The sequence below is a fragment of the Acinonyx jubatus genome, chromosome B2, assembly GCF_027475565.1.
Source record: "Acinonyx jubatus isolate Ajub_Pintada_27869175 chromosome B2, VMU_Ajub_asm_v1.0, whole genome shotgun sequence".
Classification (NCBI taxonomy): domain Eukaryota; kingdom Metazoa; phylum Chordata; class Mammalia; order Carnivora; family Felidae; genus Acinonyx; species Acinonyx jubatus.
In genome coordinates, this window is record NC_069385.1 from 10,666,070 (window position 1) to 10,682,683 (window position 16,614).

Sequence of the window (16,614 nt, forward strand, 5' to 3'; positions counted from 1 at the left end):
TGGCACAGAATCAGAACCAAATACATGTTTTTTAATGAATAAGAAAACATCTTCATTCAGAGCCCCGCTTACTTTTACTTTACAAGAAAGAGCTTAATAAATGCTATGGTCTGGCTCCTTAATTCATAGTATATTTGAAGAATTGTTTCCAGGGGAAGGAAGTCAGCTCTCCCAGGAAGGAATTACAGGCAGCTGAAAGCCCAACAGGCAGAAAGCCTGGTTTTCTCCCACCTGAAAACCTGACAAATGCATCCACTCTCTCCATCTCCAGTGTCACTGCAAAGTCAAACTGTGGTTTTGCCACATATGGTTAGGTGCCTTTAGGCCAGCAGTTAGTGAGAAGCTAAGCCTCAGTTTCCATTTCTGAGACGTGTGGATGACAAGTGAGCCTACACTCTAAGGTGAGATGAGACAATGTTTTGTGTAGCAAGCAACTAGTGCCTTCACACAGCACAGAGGCTCAACAATGTGATGGTTATTATTATTCGTATTATTTTTAATACAACCCACAATTTATTTTCCTGTCTGAATGCCTCCAGGTTTCCAAACTAGCTTCCCTTTGCCAGGCTCCCCTAAAAACCATTCATCACAGTGGAGCCAAAGAGTGCTGCAAGTCCCTGGACAGTGGTTAATTCACCGAGGTGACAAGTGCCATACCCTGTGAGCCTCCCGGCAAACAGCCTGACGCCCCTCCCCAGGCAGCATACAGCTCTGTGTTGTTGTGCTGGGCCTGCTTGCTCTATGCCTTCTCCAACAAAGCCAGTTAGAGCTGATGGGTTGCTTTCCTCACCCAGTTGACTATCCAGAAAGCATTGCCCTTTTCCAGAGAGCTAGTTCCAGAAATAATTGGCCAGCCATGTTATTTGGCTCAGAAAAGCTACGCTTGTCAGTTTCAGGCCACTCAACAGAGAGCTACAGTACTGATTAGCTCTGAGTGCCATTAGACTCAGCGTACATCCTTCCTGATCTGGCAGATTCCCTGGAGTGTGCCTTTTAAACGAGAGAGACAGAGAGAGAGAGACAGAGAGAGAGAGAGAGAGAGAGAGAGAGAGAGAAAGAGAGGGAGGGAGGAAGGGAGGGAGACGGAGAGATGGGTGAAAAGATACAGAGAAATGGACTGAAATATCAAGATTCCTGTCAAGTGCCTGAATTGATTCTCAACGTAAAGGGCCAGGATCTTGCCTTGTTTACCACTGGATTATAAGCACCTATGACCAATGACTAACTTGATAAACATCTGTGCAAACCATTAGGTTTTTGTGTGTGTTGGGGGGGGGGGGCGCGCGGGTGGTTAAAGAAGATGACAATTCTCTTGCTACTTACAAGGAAGAGCACCCAAGACTTCTGGCCAGGGGGAGTACGACTTGCTCTTCTGGTGGGAGCCTATCAAAGAGCCCTGAAGCTCGTGTGAGAAAAGCCTGATCTTAGCCAGGCTCGTTCCCACCACCTAGTAAGATGGAGCGTTTATTCCAAAGGCACATTTGCATTAATTTAGGTATCTAATTACAATTTGGTAATTTTTTGAATGTCATATTCTATGTATCCAATAGCTACAGATGGGAATGGAGGTAGGGTTGTCAGAATCTTACCTGGACTCACTTAGTCTGCATGTTAAGGATTGTTTTCTTTAGGGCCATTCTTCTATATTTATATTAGTATCAATGGAAAATTCCAAGACAATCTATTCTTGTTACATGGCAACGTAAGTAATGTTAAGTCTAGGGAAAAATGCTGCTGGTCTCTATATTATAGAGACCAATATTAGAGACGAAGCCAGAGAGTTGTTTTTCCCTTCTCCATTAAAAAAAAAAAAAAAAAATCCCCTCAATGCTACCTTAGAAAATGGGTCTAATAGAGAATTAGCATTTCTAAAATGTTTCTTTGTATTATTATTAGGTTAAGGGAGTTTTCAGGACCTTTCGAATTTTTTCTTCAGCATTGTACTATCTGTGGTTTATTAAGTGGATATTTTTCTTGGTTTTACAGACAGCATGTTATAGAATTGTCTAATCTGTAAAAAGGAAATTGTCTTACAGGAAAGATCCAGCGTTACTATCTAAACCTCTGTGTATCAAAAAAATGAAAAGAAACTGATCCACACCACCATTCTAAACAAGTCACATTTTCCATATTGGACATGAGATGAACACAGAATACTGTTCATGTGGTAGGAGTAAGGAAAAACTCTTGGTTGGGCAAGACGGAGATAAAGCTTATCTTTAGAAGGACTTCAAAAGTTCTCAAAAGTAGGACGGAATTCTATTTCATTTAAAAAATAAACTGGCCACAAGGCACGTGTAGGGAAGATACAGAGGGAACTGGAGCAGAGAGCTCCATGAATCCAAACAGGCCACGGTGGGTCGTCACCACTCTGAAACAGTCACTGATGAGCTAAAGTACCTTCTGATGAAAACGCACGCCTAAGCTGAACAGTGTACAAAACTGATTCAGAAACAAAGCCAAAGAAATAGTCAAGCAAAAATGGGAAATTTCAGGATATTAAATTGGGAGGCACTTTTCCTCTTCACGCAGCCCGACAAATTCTGCAACACTGAGCGTCAGAGACTTTAAATCCTGCCGGGAAACTGAGTCAGACACAAAGCTCAAACCACGGCTCATCCGAGCCACGAAAGAGGAAAACGGCGAAGGCAGAGCGAGCGTGTCCAGGCTGCTGCGGGACAGCAAGGGAGCACGGAACCAATTACACGACAACGCGACTTCTTCCTCAGAGGTGCCTCTTTCGCTGGCAGAAAGCTCTAGCACCGTCAGGACAGCAGCGGGACACTGAGGTTCCATGAGCCACCAAAAAGCGAGGCACGTTTTTCCTCTGGCACACAGACAATTTGTTTTCATGTTGGCATCTGTGCCTCGTTTCTTCAAGCCAGTTCGATAAAAGATGTTTCCCCACATGTGTGAAATAACGGTCACACGCTGCACCACCTCAGCGGAGAGTCTCCCGCCTATAAAGGCAGACAGGGCGATGTCTCATCGCAAATAGGTGTCGGAGTCCCATTTGGAGAGAAAAATAGATTTTAAAGAATATTCTTGTTACATTTTAACATCTCCAGTGTTCATTCGCCTGCCCGCTCCTGGGCACGACGTGAACTGCTCTGAGGAAGACAGAAACTAATGACCCGTTCGAGGCGGGAACCCAGGCCCCCCGGTGCTGTCCCCGCTGCGTTCTCAGGTTAACCAGCAGGGCCGGTCCCTCTGCCTTCCCTGCACCGCGGCGCCCTATATTCAGAGGCACAGACGCGAGCATCTAAGTTCTCCCCGTCCGCCCCCGCCCCCACAGAACCCTCTCGCCTACTGACATCATCTATCACCGGGCAAATGAGAGTCCGGGGAAGCATCAGACTGATTACCCCGATGGTAGGTGGGGGCAAAATATCTGGCCTTTCCTTACACAAATCTTCCCGGTGTTAGCTGCAAAAGTCCGCTTCGGTGCTGAGAGCAGAGACAATTTTATGTGTGTTACTATGCGCTGGAAGGAGCAGAGGAGCCACTTTTTAAGGCTTTCAACTTCAGGCCAGGTCTCCCCTGAGTCATTTGTGCCTGATGCTTATGCTTATTATTAGTATTTGCACAAGGCTTCGCAATTTATAACCTTCAGGTACAAGGCTGCGTCTGATCCACGCGACAAACCCACAGGACACTCTGATCCTCGCTTCACATAGGAGGAAGCAGAGATTTAATTAATTGTCGCAGGTCACAAAAGTAGTTAGTGGTAAACCCTGCACCCAAACTCAGGTTTTTCGGTTCCAAACTCCCTGAAGATTCAACTGAGGAAAAGCACATACTACGTAAGCACTGGAGTGAGGAGACTGAACAAGGCCACGTGGTCTGCACAGGCACAGAGCTCTGGCTGGGGAGATTCCACTGATGACCTGGCAGTGGGTCCCGAGCACGGCCAGGCTGCACTAGGAGGGTGCCTGGCTGTGGGGACGCCGCTGTGACAGGTGATGCTTCATTCATTTGTTCACGTAGCAAATCTGGCCTCAAAGACCTACCAGCTGCCAGGCTATGGAGGACCTGATAGGTCAGTAAAGACGGACAAGGGGGCCCCATGTTAGGTGGGGTTGGGGTTCAGATGTGAGTGGCAAAAGTTGACAATGAGAAGAGATTATATCAAGATCCTGAATGAGGTTCAGCTGGCTGGGGATGAGAGGCAGCGGGGTGATGAGGGGTAAGGCCAGAAAGGGAGGCTGGTGCGGGGTAAGTGGCCCCGTAACCACGCACCTCAGCACAGCCTCCCTCCGAGGCAAAGCGGGAATCTCGGGCTCTTATGAAGGGCAGGATTAATCTAACCAGACCCCTGGAAAGACCATTCTGGATTCAGCACGGAAAGGGGACTGGGAACACAGCTGAGACAGGAAAGACATCTGCGAGGCTGGTGAAGGTGAAGTTAAAAGTTCCTGGGTAGCCAGGACCCCATTAACGACAGTGGATACCAAGAAAAGGGGATGCGTGGCTAACACCGCAGGGGTAGAGTTCACGAAACATGATGACTAGCACAGGCCAGATGGGAGAGAAAAAGCCATCAAGGATGCCTTCCAGCTTTCTGGTTTGGGAAACTAGGCAGACAGGGGTCTTTCCCCGAGGTACGGACCCCTAAGGCACAGGACAAATCACGTTACTATAAATAAGTGCATGCAATACACAATGTTGAATTTACCTAAGATCCAGGTATTCTCAGATACTTCCCGTGAAGAATAATGAGCCAATTACAAATGAGGGTTGACTATTAAAAGCAAGCTTCACTTGGCAATTCAAAAAAAATTACTGCATAAACCAAAAGTGACAAAACTATGCATCTTTAAAAATATTCTAAAATTTAGACTGATTCCTCAGTCAATAATAATAGACTTTTATTATATGTGATATTTGTTTTCTCAGTTTTTTGGTGAACAAACCTCTGGAGAGCGGACTTAATAGCAATGTAACAATAACCCTAATACAAGTCCTATGTTGTTATTTCCTGCACTAGACTAAGCTTTGGTTTGGACCACAATTCAGCCCAGAGGCAGAGCTCTGAGGCTGAGGAAATTATAAACAGCTTCCTAGATATTCTCTCTTGTATCTGACTTCCCATTTGACTTTATTTTCGTCTGTCACGGATTATAAAAAAAGGGTCCTCAATTAAGAGCGGAGTCTGAATTCACTGCATCTGGTGGTGGGGGCAGGTTATCACTAATGCTTTAATACGTTGAGCTGCTATACTTACACAGCAATACATCTGGAAAGTGATCTACTTTCTTCTCTTTTTGCTAATAACCTCATGTTGAAAGCCAGCATCATTTTATGTTTAGCGTGCTCACAAATGGTAAGAACACCTTTATATACAAGGGTAATTGGAAAGGTAGAGTAAGAGAACATTTTCTGACTACCAACACCACCCTATGAAACATTTCAGAATGTGCAGATTTACTGTCATATTTAGAACTGAGAATCCAATAGAAAGAGGAACAAAATAGTTTCTGTAGTCACAAAACCAGAAAAAAAAAAATCTCCAATCCTATTTCCAACTCCTTAACAGGTATCTTGGTGGTCTCCATTTTTGAGCTAACTTGTTAATCTGTTCCTGACAGTTAAGAAGGTGGATCAATTAAGATATTCAAAACCATTAAAAAATTTGAAAACTACCTGCCATATAAATATCACCATGAAATCAGCTAGTAGCATTAAAAACTTCTCAAAATTTTTACTTATTTCCATCTAAATACTCCTAAGGTATAAAGAGACTGGTTGGGGTAGGGTGGGGGTGGCTTCTGGGCAACTCATTTCACACCAGACTCCAGGTGTGAGGATTTCAGCTTGGCCTGAAGTCCTGTCTGGACTGTCATAGAAATACGTCCAGGAAGGATGGGGGAGCAGAAGCGGTAGCTTTAATCTGGTGCAAGATCTAAATGCCCACTATGTTTCAAGACCGAGAAATAGCCTATGCCGTAGCAGATGACCTTTAATGGTAAAATTGAGAGAAGGCTTATTAATATGGTAAGCTTTCTTAATTTAAGAACATGTTATATTTTGTTCTTTGGTTGTTCTGTGCTCTGAAACAATTTGAAACTTCGGAATTGGTGTGACGGCTGAATTATTTTCTGCTGTCCGGCTCGATCTTTGTTAAACATCTATTATACATGAAGCTCTGCCACAGACATAGGGAATCAGAGTGTGAACAAGATTCAGTCCTGGCCCCTCAAGAGCTCAGTTTAATTTATAGTAAGACACTCGATTTATTTTAAGAGATCTCTTTTTTTGCCCTTGGCATTTAAAAGTAAAAGAAAGATTTGCCCTAAGCAAATAGAATGTGCCTAGAAATTCGATGAGGGATTCTATTAGGACTTTAAAAAGAAGCTAAAATACATCACGAAAGAGTGAGAATAAAATTATACAAGGCAATTAACATTTGGGATTAATAACAGAAGAAAAAATATGAGACTAATGAAGACATATTCTATTCAATCTAGAGAAAATAGGTTAAGTTTGAAACTTCATACTTCGGAAGTATACAAATTCTGATTCACCTTTTCAGGGTAGGCGCACAAGAACGTCTAAATGTCCAATCTCGCCTGTTTGCTACACGCTTTCTCTAGATAATGGCACTGTTTATATTTATGCTTCTATTTATAGGAATGGACCTAATGGCAAATATCACTGTGAATATCAGACTCCAAAGGCGGGGAATTTTGTGAATCTTGTGATTCCAAAAGCGGGGCCAAAACGGCAAAGTTTTGCTATTTTCTCCTCGTCCTGCAACTGTGGGGTGAACCCGCATCTGGCCTAGCTGCTCTCATCTGCTGTTGCTGGTAAGAGTAAGAGCCAATTCTCCATCACGTACAGTCAGCTGGTACATTCGGACGACAACTCTGCTTAATCAGTGGGGGGAGAGAGAGAGAGAGAGAGAGAGAAAAGGTTGTCGTGTGGGTGGACAAGAAAGAAGGCGGGGTGAGGGGGCGCTGCTATTCAATAATTCTGGAAGATTTCACCCAGGATACCTTCCATGCAGATCTGACGGTCACAGGACGGTGCCAAAGAACCGCCTCCAGTGACAGAATACATTTGCTAGCACATCACAGTCCTGCCGAAGCATCAACTCTGCTTGTAATTCGCGTCCAAAAGGGAAAGTATGTAGTGGTTCTGCTTTCAGCACATCGCAAGGACTAATTAAATCCTCATTACTACCTTCTAATTATTCAAATACTATGGGATTACACTGAGGAAGTCCCTGCTGGCGCGCCAGATGAAAAGGGTTAAATAATGTACGTTGATTCGGAGAACCCGGATCTGGTGCAGACCTTCAGAAAACCACCAGCATTAACATGAATATTTAATTAGACACCACTGTGAAAATTAAAAGGGAATTCAATTAAAAGGTTTTCAAAAAATTAATTCTGACCTCTCTACATCTGTCTAAATAAATAAGGCTTCTTGAAACGTTTTCACCTAATTGCTAATCCAATAACTAGAAGGGCATTTGCTAGTTTCATTAAGCTTAACATTTTACGGGGGTTAAAAATGCAATCATTCTAATGTTAATAATAATTATACTTATTTATCTACTCAGATGACTGAGTAGATATTCCCTCCAAGCCCTCTTGGAAAACAGGGCAACACATGAAGATTTCCTGTTGCTCTTTTCAAATTTTAAGATCTACAAGTTAAAGATTATACAATGAGGATGAAACTAATCTAAACTTGTCAGCTACAATTTTCTTGTAACACTTATTTTAGTATTTTAGTGTTATCTGAACTCTTCCTCCAATGCCTTAGGTACTATAATTTATACTGCTTGATTTTTTTTTTGGGGGGGGGTGAAGTGCTTTAATAGCAATTCTGTATGTTGTTAAAGGAGAACTACAGAGAGATTTGATTTAAGATAAAAACCAGCGGCAAACATGTTACGGAACACTGAACTGAAGTTTTGACCTTTCTTCTTTTAAACTTCTGTCAACAATGAAGAAGTTAAGACCAAAGAATTGGAACTAATTTTCTTTATTCGGTTAGTGGGAAGTTCTAGCACCACACAGAGTGCAAACAGGAGAGTGCTGAGCCAAGTGCTGTAGAAGAGAGCAGCTAAGAATGTGCAGGAGACAGTACCGCAGGAGAGTAAAGAGGCCAATAAATATGTAAAACGTCTCCCTTCTTTTTGTATCTGACAATGGCCATGTCCGTGTTTTCTTGGTGTTTTCTATACACCTTTTACAGATAGAAAATATAAAACTGTGGAAACCCAGGCATGTTTGCCTACATATAATGTGGGGAAATGGATTTGTGACTGTTGTCCTTAGACAAACTTAACACCAGCAGCCCCAGGTCAGACGGCACGGAACTGGAGGTGGGGGTAGGGCACTATAGGGCCATGGGACCACCGTGCTGGGCCTCCGGGCAGCATACCGACTCTGAACCCAACTTTGGGAAGAGGACATCGAATTGCAGATGCCAGTGTTATTCAGATCCCAGGACAGCCTCAGGTTGTCAGCAAAATTTTCCTCAACAAGAGTATATATATATTGATAAATGTTCTTCCTGAACAGGAATCGAAGGACCGAGGAGGAAGGAATGAGGGCCGGGCAAGGGTTCAGCTTCCCAAGCCTGGAGGGAGGCAGGCTCCAGGGTAGAATATCAGTACTGCTGTCCTTCATGATGAGGACTCTGGGGAATACCCAGAAAACCACACCTCCAAATAGAAGCAGGCTGCAGTTCCTGCTTTGTGCAATTGTCTCCAGGCAAGTATGTTTCTAGATTCTTTGCATGAAAGAAAATCTATCTCCTGTGGGTAAATTAAAGAAGGTGTGTGTAACTGGAATCTTACTCTCTTATCTTAACTTATTAAAACAAAGTAAAAGTGTAATAGGAATTGCTCAACTTGGCTATTTTAGTACTCAGCAGTATAGACACTATGTTCTTGTCTCTATCAAGGTCCACGGGTTCTTAGAGAGGACACATTTTTTTAATAGGACGCTAACTCACCAAAATACTTTTCTCCTCTCTGCTTCTTTCATCACTTCCCTGAATGGGGGTAGGGGAGGATATATCAATTGTAAAAGTATAAATGAAGTTAAATTACTTTTCAGTACATGGGAATCAACACTGGGTAATTTTCTAGCAAGTGTTTTCTCAGATCTACTTTGCACTGCATATACTGTTGGTACACGTCCCCAAAGATGATAAAACAGACAAGGAAAATATTATTATATCAAAGCATTACAATGACTGTCATTTGCCATTAAAACACCTGACCAAATGTCATTAAAAGCTAACATTTCTTCCTAGATTTTAACAAATAACAGAGGCTTAAAAAACCAATCCTTGCTATCCAGTTTTGGAGGAAACTGAACTCATGCATGGCAAAAGATCATTTATCAGTCATTTGGAAATATAAGGGTTTCCTGGTTAGGGGGCTGTCCAACCAACAGAAGGCACACCAGGGACACACATAACATCTTTCAGAGAAAGTTTGGGGAACGTGTTCATAACAATATACAAACTATAAAATTTATATTTGCTATTTGAAGGAAATGGTCATTATAACAACCCAGATTGTATGTATCCATTATCAGTTACCAAAACCACACTGCATATAATGAAGATAATCAGGAAGGAAAAAATAACAAACATACCTAAAATAGTGGTTTTTATATAGTGACACCAGAAGAAAACTCTAGATTTTGCTTGCCAACGTATTTAAGTGAAAAGTTTAATTTAGCTGCATTTCCTCATTCTATCGTTGTTCACATTTGCTTCTCTACATTTTCAAATGTCTTAAACACATATCAGTTGGAAGAGGGTGGGGAACATATTGGTGGAGGATCTAGGAGGGTTTCTCTTTTAGTTCTTAGCAATAAAGGTTGGGATTGTAGGGCTTCCAAATTACCCTCTAATGCTTGCTGAAGCAGCAGAATTCTCCCAGTGGGAATGATGTTACAGGGTTATGTGAGGATTAAATGAAATAACAAATACCTTCATCTGGGCTCTGGGTCTGGCCTGAGCAGGTTTTCAGTGCAGGGTAATTTCTTTCATCCTTTTTTTCCCCTCCATTTCCCTGACTCGGCAATGCAACACAGATGTAACCCAAGGCCAAGTAAAGGAGTTTGGAGAGAATTCCCCCTTGCATGGTGCTAGTATGCTGTCCACGAACTTTGAACGGTCTTCCAGATGACCAGAGACACGAGGCGTTAATGCAGAAAAAGGATGTGAGGTATAGGACTGGTTTGTAGGAAGTTACAGTGGAAAGTTTAGAGAAACAAATGCACACACCACTTCACTGTTAAAACATATCATAGTATCATTACAAGGCAGTGGTTCTCAAAGTACGGTCTTCAGATCGGCAACGCTGGCAACAGCTGGGCATTTGTCCAAAAGGCAGATCTGAGGTGGCCCCCCTCAAGCCTATGAAATCAGCAATCTGGGGGTGTGGCCGGGTTATCTGTTTTAAGCAGTTCCCCAGGTAATTTTCATACACCCTAAAGTTTGAAAACCATTAACTATTCCATTATTAAGGTAGACTGTAGTGTCTTCATAAGGGAATTAAAGTATTAGTTATACATTAAATTGTAATAAAGTCAACTATGTCGAGACATTAAAAAATAAAAATTTCACTTTATTCCTACTAAATATTCATTTCAACACAAATGATGTGTAGCTAAGGCTAATCCATCTTTTCATGGGCATTACTTTCTAAATAATGGGGTGCTAAGTTATTAAACATGTAAAGTAACTAAAACCTTACAATTCCAATTAGAAGCAAATCATCATCTGTACAGCTCATATAGAAATAATTATAAACATGTGGGGTCAGGAACCTTCAAATAGCCGCTACCAAGCTCGCAACTTCTGTCTTCCGGGTGAGCGTGAGGGAGGAGGAGAGAGAACGAAAGTGGCGGCTCCACGGGCTAGATGGGCAAGCCTGGACTCACAGGCAGTGGAAGGGACCTGGCAGGGCGCCAGATGGTGCTATGGGCTTGTAGACTCTGGTCTACACTAATCTGGATTAAGATCACCACCACCAAAAGTAGCTTTACTACAGAAGGAGGGAAAGCAGACGAAGATACACACACGAAGACCAAAGGCCTCAACCCAGTCAATAGTAGATGGGGTCAGCATGCATAAGTGAGCGAAAGGTCAAAGAGTTCGCGGATGGGGGACAACCTGAAAAGTTCAGGGCTTTGGGAAAAGCCCGTGGTCTTTTTTCTGGTTCCGGCACTAATGAGCCTCTGAGAATGAGGAATTCCTACGGAACCTCTCGGGTCCTCAGTTTCTTTGTTTGTAAATTGAGGTGACCGGACTCTACAGTCTCTCAGGTTGGCTCTAGTACTAAGATCCTACAATTTTATACTATAAAGTCTCACCAGGTGTATACATTTTTACTGTTGAAGTATCAGGGGACAAATACTGATCAAAACAGCTAAATGGACACACACTCTAACATTGTACTTCATCAGGACCGATATCCAAATTGCATCAGTAACAGTCCCCTTTACACAGCTAGATCAACTGTCAGGCGAGAGTCACGTATAAACTATGCTTCACGATGCTGTGTGGACATATATAGCCTTTGGGTCTTGAACTGTGCTGGGTAAAACTTCGCCTAATCTGCAAGAAAGCATCCTTCTTTGTTGTTACATGTATGTTATTTCGTTCATCAGAGGAGGAAACATAACATCCTTTAAAAATCACTCATAAGGAAACGCACAGGTGACCAAATTCATATAAACCTCATATACTCCAAACACAAAGATACGTAAGACATGAACTGAAGACTAACCTCTTTCCTGTGGCATTGGTGACTGGCTCAAGGCAGGATGGGAACTGGATTCTGACTGGCTCCCAGGTGGCTGAGGAGGCATCTGACTGCCTGCAAAACACAGGAAGGGGAGTGGGGACGGGGAGCCCTCTATATTAATGCTGCAATTGCGCAAAACCAAGACAAGTACATTTATTTCATCTTAATGATCACAAAAGGTGTGGCCCCGCAGAGAAAAAGACACGGCTCAAAAAAGTGTGCTATTTTGCCCTTTTCTAGTAAAACGGAGAAGAAACATGGATAATCATATTTACCAAACGATCTCTTGAGAAGTGTAATTTCCTACTGAATGAGTTCCCAACCTCACAAATACATTAGTAGTCAAAATCTGACATATACCTACTTAATGCATTTCATGAAATCCAAGACTCATGAACTAAACTCAGCCTCTTGAGTTTAAACTAGTCTGTAAGTGGTGAGGCATGCATAGTGGCCAACAATTTTTTGTTGGTAATATTTATTCGAAGTAAAACTACCAACCAATTTCTTAAAATATCTTTGTAATTAATCAGAGATTTAACATAAACATAGGAGACGTCCATTCAAAAACATAAAACATACTACTATAGAATGTAGTATACATTAGCACTAAAGAAGAAAATATTATTCTGCACCTGTTTTGACCTTTATTGCTAATAAAGCAACAGCATCTAGTTAACATCTATTTGACTTCCATTGATTTAATGGGTGCTCAGTTTGTCTTTTCAAACTATAATGGAAGCTCCTTGAGACAGGAATCATGCCTTTTACTCCCTTAATCCCTGCATTACCATAGCAAATATTAATAAATCTTTGTTAGTTAATGGTCCTTAATCTGAGAATACGCATTAAAGGGAAAAAAACTTACTATTTTTATCAATTAAAGAGAGGCAATGAATCATGTGAGGCGCAAGGAGACAGGATTTTGAAATTTAAGAATCATCATAGGTACTTGAGATCTCAACTCACTTTCTGGTTCAGAGGTTTAGAAACACTTCAACTAAAAATGTTAGCGGATAAAGAAGGCAGTTGCATTTAACACACTCTTCCAGGTGCTAGCGCTCATGGCATGAAGACCCTGCTATTTTCTCCTCACTTCTCCCTTTGCTAGAATGAACAGAAAGACTGAAATACACAGGTATACATACCTACACAATACACACATGCAGGCATACACAGATTTCCCCCACATAACCCTCAGGTACTAGAGTCTATGATTATGCTAGGTCAAGCTAACTGCTTTGACATCACGGGACCTACTTTTCTACAGTTTTGTGTATTGCTAAGAGAATCACAACGGAGTAGAGAAGGAAATTAACGTATCGAAGATTACCACCAATTCACCCGGTGAAGGTCATGCCGCAGAGTCTGGCGTTTGACGCTGAACATCCGCCCTCTCGTATTTCTAACCAATGGCATCTCTGTTAGGCCAGGCAGCCTGACTGCAGACCAGAAAGAGCATGATCCTCAGGGTCTCTCAGGACTGTCACTCATTACTAATTCTAATAATGGTTGTATCTGTGACAGCCAGAGAGGCAGGAAGGTGATTTTCCATTTAGATAATACGTACATATAGTCGTTAAAATAGAACTACAAGAAAAACCCTGACATTGTTTTCGGGAGTTTAGGCTTCTCACTTTTTAGAAAAGAATGTAAAACCTATGAATGTATATCTGAGTGCTCCTGGGTTCAAATGCCATTCTCATTCTCAGATGAAATGAAAACCAAGACCCGAATTCACGGACGTTGAGAAACCTTGCGCTGTGAAACCCCTAGGAGTAAGCTCTTAGGTTACAGCCACACCTAGTGCATAAAAATCCTACACACACACAGTACAGCATCTATTCAGTTAGATGCTTAAACGTAAAGTAGAAAATACTTAAACGTAAAGTAGAAAAGACAACATTCTGGATGAAAACAATTTCAAGGGTAAACGCTGGTCATCAACTCCGCTGCAGACACACAAAAGTTGCTGTGTCCACTCAGGGTCATGTGTTTCCTATGAAACACCCTCAGGCCCCCAATGTGCAGCCCATTTAGAAATTGAAAGCATGCTGCAGCCAAATCCCGACTTTTTAAAATGTCACTGGGGAATCAGCTGCACTAAGACAGTAAGTGCTTACATTACAATGATTGTTTCTGTAGGACAGACCGAATTCATGGACTCATGACAGCAAAACAAACAGTAATTCTACGTTAATACAGGCCACTGCTACTGACACTATGCACGCCCAAGGCACTGCTCTCATGTACGATATTTCAAGTAAGAATAAAAGAGGCTTTATAAGAAACCCATCTCATGAATTCAAAAAATACTTTCAAGCAGCGCTACTGCCGGTCTGGTGCAATTCTAAGACAGATAACTCTTCACGGCAATGAGAAAATTTATTATTAAATCCATTCTTTAAAGAAATAAACAAGAGCCTTTTCGTGGTAAAGACAGATTTGAGCCAACGGCTTTAAATTCTCCACGTGCTTCTGGCCCCTTATCTTTCCACCAACAGTTTCATAGCTACTTGGGAAGAACTTCATCCTTCACATGCACAGGTAGAAGCATAGTCATGGCAGATGATGAATCAGAAAGTACGCTTGAAAATATGTTTGAGAAATACAATGTCCATGGTTCATATGAAGAAGACAATTCAGAGCCCTCTGAACCAGATGAATTATGTAAACACCCTCAAAACTATAGATTTTTATAGCACATATGGCTCTCATAAGTAAAACCTTTCAAACAAAATTTGGTAATTATTTTAAGAGAATATCGCCATGCAGAGTGAACAAACTTTATGAGTAGGCTTTAACATTGAAACGGAGTTTCTAAAGAAAGCCCTGCTTTCCTCTTGTCTATGTCTATAATGGTACAAGCACAGTGGAGAAAACATTACAACTGGAAAAAACTACGCTGAGTTAGGATAAATCCCACCACTTTATAGCTATGTGTTTATTCTCCAGTGACCATGTGTACAATATTGTGCAAAATCTTGGTGCAACAAAACAAAAATGAAGCATCAATAAAGTCACCTGAATTTCTATTGTTGCTAACTTAAAACTCCCAGAAGTCTATATTGTGATTTTTATTAACAAACTTTTCTTTTTTCTTTTTTAAACATTTAACGTTTATTTATTTTTGAGACAGAGAGAGACAGAGCATGAACAGGGGAGGGGCAGAGAGAGAGGGAGACACAGAATCTGAAACAGGCTCCAGGCTCTGAGCGGTCAGCACAGAGCCTGATGCGGGGCTCAAACTCACGGACCGCGAGATCATGACCTGAGCCGAAGTCAGACGCTTAACCGACCAAGCCACCCAGGCGCCCCAACAAACTTTTCATGAATTTTACACTTAAAGAAAAGTTACAAGATGAGTACACTGAGCTCCTATATATCCCCTAGCCCACCTCCTCTAGTATTCACATCTTAAATAACCATAATAGAATTATCCATAACCATAGATGGTTATAACCAAGAAATAACCATAATAGAATTACCAAGAGGCACCTAACTGGTACCACTCTATTAACTAAAGATCTTATTTGAATTTCACCATTGTTTTTCTTTCTTCTATTCTAGGATCTCACAGTGCATTTAGTTGTGATTTCTCCTCAGTCTCCTTCAGCCTATAAAAGAACTTCAATTTTCTTTCCTTATGTTTTATGACCTTGATGCCTTTGGAAAGTGCTGTTCATGACACCGATGTTTCATTTCTGGTGCTGTTTACCCTGATTACTTGGTAAAGTTGGATGTCTACCAAATTCCTCCAATATAAAGTTATTATTTTGCCCTCTGTAGTTATGAGTATTGCAGGGAAGCCATTTGAGACTATGCAAATCCTGTGTCTTCTCAAACTTGCATGCACTGACTTAGCATCCATTACAGAATCCTGGCTGTAACATTTATCACGGTAGTGTTTGTAATGATGGTTCTTTATTTCCCTCTTTTCTTCTACATTTATTAATGGAAATCTATTATGAAGAAGAACTATCTCCTCTTCCCCATTTGTTTATATATTTCTACGACTACTTATTTCTATCTATATAAACTCATTGTGGACGACACACCACAGCTTCTAGTGAGTCACATGCTTGCATAACCCCCACCTCTTGATTGAGGGCAGAACCTGTGACTTGGCCTCTAATCAAAGAATACAACAAAAGTGATGAAACATCACTCCTAAAATTACATTACATGGCAAAGTTAAAGGCGTTTTGCAGATATCATTAAAGTCCCTAATAGGCTGGCTTTGAGATAATCAGAAGGAAGATGATGCTGTGTAGAAATGACTTTAAAAGAGGACCTAGGCTTCTCTGTGCAGAGATGCTTCCAATGGCCTTGAAGAAGAAAGCTTCCGTGATGTGAACTGAGCCACATGACAAGGACAGGCAGCCTCCAGAACTTGAGAGCCTCACTTTTATAACCAGGGGAAATTAATTTCTCCAACATCTGAATGAGTTTGGAAGCAGATTCTTCCTCATTGAGGCTCCAGGTGAGAAGACGGATCATCAAACACTTTGCAGCCTTGTGAGAACCTGAGCAGAGGACGTAACTAGCCTGTGCCTGGATGCCCGGCCATGGAAACTGTGACATGTGTGTTGTTTTAAGCTGCTAAGTGTGTGATGATTTGTTGAAACAACAGAAAACTAATACACTCATAGATACTTATTTTATTCCATGGATTAAAATCCAACATTGACATTATTTCACTCAAATTGTTCCAGATTTGGCCATCAGAAGCTCCTTCAAATTCTTAGTGTTTGGAATCATAAAACACTGTGGCTCATTTTGCATTTTTCCTGACCCAGCCCTGTAATCAACTGCTTCTCCTCGGAGCGCTG

General features: G+C 41.6%; 1 protein-coding gene across 11 annotated transcripts in view; it reads right to left on the reverse strand.

Moving 5' to 3' along the window:
* Positions 1-16,614, reverse strand: part of ARID1B (AT-rich interaction domain 1B) — a 448,658-nt gene that overhangs the window by 81,528 nt on the left and 350,516 nt on the right. For 10 of the 11 annotated variants that reach the window (XM_053222044.1, XM_053222045.1, XM_027056571.2 and 7 more), the window contains one exon: positions 11,765-11,854. The exons of the other annotated variant lie outside the window; for it this stretch is intronic. In XM_053222044.1, the coding sequence (XP_053078019.1) occupies positions 11,765-11,854 (90 nt within the window). The remainder of the gene's footprint in view (positions 1-11,764; positions 11,855-16,614) is intronic. 11 annotated transcript variants of the gene reach the window in all.